The sequence below is a fragment of the Electrophorus electricus genome, chromosome 11, assembly GCF_041902795.1.
Source record: "Electrophorus electricus isolate QZ-2024a chromosome 11, ASM4190279v1, whole genome shotgun sequence".
Taxonomy (NCBI): Eukaryota; Metazoa; Chordata; class Actinopteri; order Gymnotiformes; family Gymnotidae; genus Electrophorus; species Electrophorus electricus.
Genome location: NC_137507.1, coordinates 30,345,001 through 30,349,538, shown reverse-complemented (window position 1 = coordinate 30,349,538; position 4,538 = coordinate 30,345,001). Strand labels below are relative to the sequence as shown.

Below are 4,538 nucleotides of genomic sequence, written 5' to 3'. Positions count from 1 at the left end.
GATTGTGAAGAATAATATTGTATTTTTTTCATGTATATAAAATGTATAAAAGCATATGCATATTCACAATACAAATTTCCCCAGAATCAGAATGGATCTCTTATCTTATCTTATCTTATCTTATCTTATCTTATCTTATCTTATCAGTAATATAGCTATGCAATGTACTTTATATGTTTTATTTCAGTGTGTGTGTGTGTGTGTGTGTGTGTGTGTGTGTGTGTGTAAGTAACTATATAGGTTGAACATTAAAAAAAACCCAGTGGGATGGCCAGGTCCGGGTGTGTGGTGTGACTGGCCAGATCTGAATAATCGGTGCAGAAGAACAGGCACAGAGTTCAAATGGTCTTCAGTAAGTTAGGAGGTCTCTAATGCTGTGATCACATCAGTACATGTGGAGGCCTCAGTGGAACAGGGGACCTCAGTGGAACAGGGGACCTCAGTGGAACAGTGGACTTCAATGAAACATCTTCAGTCTAGAACTTTGAGACATAGTTTACTGGAGTTCTAGGGAGTCCAGCAGCTACATTACTGGTGCCAGTTGAACCTCCAGGCAAAGCTGAAGAAGATTAGGGTTAGGGTCTTATTTATCACTCATTATCACACACAATCTCTACTAATGCCTCTATCAGTAAGGAAGGTGTTTTCTGTGTGAAAGCACATTTACAGTGTCTCCAGATTAAATATATTCTTGATTTTCTCCCATCCATCCATATTCCATACTGGATGGACAGGAAAGAGTTTCATTCATTTTTTATTCATTTTTGAAATCATGCACCTTTGATTTATTCTTTGAAGAGCCATATAACAAAAAAAGTGGTTGACATTTAGCTGATGCTTTTACTCAACATACAATTATGATTGAGTACAACTTGAGGGTAAACGGTCTTGCTCAGGGGCCCAACAGTGGCAACTTGACAGCAGTGGGACTTGAACCAGTAACCTTCCAACTACAACCACTGAGCTACCACTGCCCTAATGTGTTCTTATTATGTTAACCTGCACAGGTCTGCAGGGTTTGGACTTCACACTGGAGGGTAAGCATAAGGTAAAGATCAAACAGTTGGCAAAATGCTGTCTCAGCCATCTTGGGTACTGTTTGCTTGTGTGTGTGTGTATGAGAGAGAAAGAGAGAGAGAGAGAGAGAGAGAGAGAGTGTGAGTGAGTGAGTGCATGTGTGTGTGTGTGTGTGTGTGTGTGAGTGATATAATCATTTACAGGCTAAAAATGATGTTTTGTGAAGCATTGTCAGCAATAATGACACCTACCTATAAAATTACTCTAAAGTAATCTTAAGCACTTTATTTTTATTATGCTCTTTATCACTATGAAGACTGAATGCTCATTACTATAGCAACTAGTCCTGCTCAGCAGAGCCATTGTGGCTGTAGGAGGGTCTGAACTCAGAACTGTCCTGGTTGTAGGAGGGTCTGAATGCCACCTGTTTGATGGTTTTATTTTTGGTATATTTTTCAGCCCCTAAAAACAGAAACCATAAGCAGATGAGATTCACACATGAAGAACAGCTGCAATACACACTTACACACACTCACAAACACACATACTCTTACACACACACATGCACACACACTCACACACTTGCATACACTCACACAAATGTACAGATGTATGCTTGCATATACACACACGTACTCACACGCACACACACACACACACACACACACACAAACACACATCGCTTTCACAAACATACACTCAAAATGCCTTTCCTTTCCTTTGGGAAACTTTTCAATGTGAAGGCAAACCGTAGCTATCATCTGCCTTTTTTGGACTTTAGTTGTAATGCAGCAAAACCCTTGTGTTTTTGATCGTGCAGCTCAGTTTTCAACCTTTCGTGTCTTTGCACAGATTAGCCGGCAGGGGGAGACAAAGCCATTTCATTCACTGCTCTGCTCCGCGCGCGGTTCCTACGGTTCCCAAACACCAAACAGGTGGTCACGCGCTTACAAACGCCCAGTGTCTGCCACGATGGAATGGCGGAGTCTGTAGTGGTTGTTTTTCTTTTATTAAAACAAAATTTCGGACTATAAAGAATTACACCCAAGTCAAATTAATGACACCGATGTACGGGAATATTTCGCCCTGAGTTTCCCTGTTGGATTTCGGACGGCCTGGGGGAGAAAAGTATGAAAGTGACGGTGTGTTTCGGAAGGACGCGGGTAGTTGTGCCATGCGGAGATGGAAACGTTCAGGTGCACACGCTCATACAGGAGGCTGCGGCGAGGTACCGGAGAGCCATAGCCAAGGTAGGGTTAACCCTAACCTAACCCTCACTCTAACCTAACCAGGTAAATGCGCCATTCTGCGCCGTCGGACTGCCGCTGTGGAACAATGTTGGAGCCAACATGGCGCTGTGGAGGACACGGGAAGCGGAGGCGCTCGAGGGGACCTTCAGGTTGAACGGGAAATGGGAACGTTTGAATTTACTCTCCAGTGGCTCATGAAAACCTGTATTAATGGTTTTGTTGACGGTTCTTTGGGATCTTGAGAGTTCCGTTTACAGTCACGCTTACCACTAACACTGAGGAGTCCAGTGAAACTAACTCTCACAAGTAGGAACATTGATGAAACTAGAAGAAACTAACCCAGCATACTTAACGTTATCAGACCAACCCTAACCGTAGAAGAGTCGGGTCTGATAACGTTAAGTATGCTGGTCCAAACACTAACGTAACGCTCTCTTAACCATTTAACGGCCCTTAGAAACATGCTCCTGCAAATTTAAAAGGAACAAACTGAAAATTCGTCTCGGTTAGACTGAGTCTAGCAGTGTTTGTGAGTTAGAAATATACATTGTTCTATATTGAGATTTGCTGTGGTTTGGTCGGGTGTAGGTTCTGTGCCGTTCCGCTCTGTCGTGCCCTTGATAACCGGAGCTTCGTGCGTTTCTTTGGACCGAATGAACGTTGAGTTTGGCGGATGAAGCGGTTTGTTCTGGTCCAAACCCGCCCAGTAGGATTAGGCTCGCTAACTACGTTATCTCGGACGCTAGTCTTGCTGCGCGCGATCCGTGACTAGTAAGCAGCTTAGTGGCTTCGTCCAAACGGGTTATTTTATACACGAGTATTTGCTACTTTTCTGGGTCTCTTCTTCCTAACTTTCAATTACATCTACGTTTTGACAGACGGCTCGGAGCGCAAACATATGGGTCGATGCAGAGACGGGTTTTTCATCTCCAGAAACCCTAACGTTAAACCTAACCCTAGGCCTTCGAGATCTACAAACTTAATTCTCAGAAATATCAACATTGGCATTTACGAAATCCTAAACGACAGTCATCGATAAAGCCTCTGAAATAGCATGTCCCCGGACGGGGTTTAGTTGACTGTGGTCCGTTATTGACCACCTGTTGCTCCTGGACGGGTCTGGTACATCATCGAGCTGTTTGTTTGGTATCGTATTTTGTCACCAGGACCAGCGCAAACAGGAGTCACGTGATCAGCACTTCTGTACTGGGACGCATTGAGAATACGTGTTAGTATTTTTTCCTTCGTTATACGAAGAGTTTGCGAGCGATATTACCAAAGCTTGATATTGCCATAATCTTCTATTTTTAAGTTAAATTATAGGTTACACTGTTATACCTTATCATTGTGGTTATCCACAAAAACACTGCGTGTGTAGGAGAAAATGTTAAGGCAGGGCAGTAATATATGGTAATCTTTATACTCCGTCTTGTTCTCTATTATTAACAGTTCTATTAAGAAAGACTGAACTCCAGGCTAACGTGCACTGTTATGGGGAGAACCCATTTTGTGTGTGTGTCTGTGTTTACTGATGTTCTGCAATGTCCTTGGTGGTATTAGCCTGTGTATATCCTTGGTGGTGTCAGTGTGTTTGTGTGTGTATGTCTGTCCTTGGTCTATTTGACGTGTGTGTGTCCTGTTACTCTGTCACTCTGCAGTCATTACACACATTGATCCCATTTTCTCTAAATGTTACTTGACTTTCTCTCTCCCAGTGTGTGTGTCTGTGTGTAGCCCAGAGCTGGTGGTTCTGGCCCAGTCTACACTGTGATCATCTGATAAAATGTTCACATACTGTCTGTCATGAGCGTTACACCCTGTAGAACTAAGTGGGGAGAGTTTTGATTTGAGTGTTGTAGATGTGACACCAGAAGTGAGAAATAAATTGTGTGTGTCTGTGAGTCTGAGATTATTTGGTTTGCTGGAAAGTAAATGTTTGACTTGCATGTGAAGCTCCCCTCCCTTCACCATTTTCCAGTTCAGTGCCAGTTAGTTTACCTGCAGACTGTGTCTGGGTTTCCATGTGCAGTGCCACAGTTCATGCAGCCGTTGCTGTAGAACTGTCACTGTGCTTTGCTACAACTGTTGTTTACTTTTGCTGCTGTGTTGCTGTATAACTGTTGCTGTGCTACTATATATAACCATGCTTGTTTTATAACTGTGTTGCTGTATAATTGTGTCATTGTGTTGCTGTATAATTGTGTCATTGTGTTGCTGTATAATTGTGTCATTGTGTTGCTGTATAACTGTGTCGTGCTGCTGTCACATATG

The 4,538-nt window shown here is 42.9% G+C and overlaps 1 protein-coding gene across 4 annotated transcripts in view; it reads left to right on the top strand.

Annotated features, from left to right (window-relative positions):
- Window positions 1-1,951: 1,951 nt before the first annotated feature.
- The window catches only part of pard3ab (par-3 family cell polarity regulator alpha, b), a 62,792-nt gene continuing 60,205 nt past the window's right edge, over window positions 1,952-4,538 (top strand). For all 4 annotated transcript variants that reach the window (XM_027032227.3, XM_027032224.3, XM_081723766.1 and 1 more), the window contains exon 1: window positions 1,952-2,267. In XM_027032227.3, coding sequence (XP_026888028.3) covers window positions 2,148-2,267 — 120 coding nt within the window. In that variant the 5' untranslated portion in view covers window positions 1,952-2,147. The remainder of the gene's footprint in view (window positions 2,268-4,538) is intronic.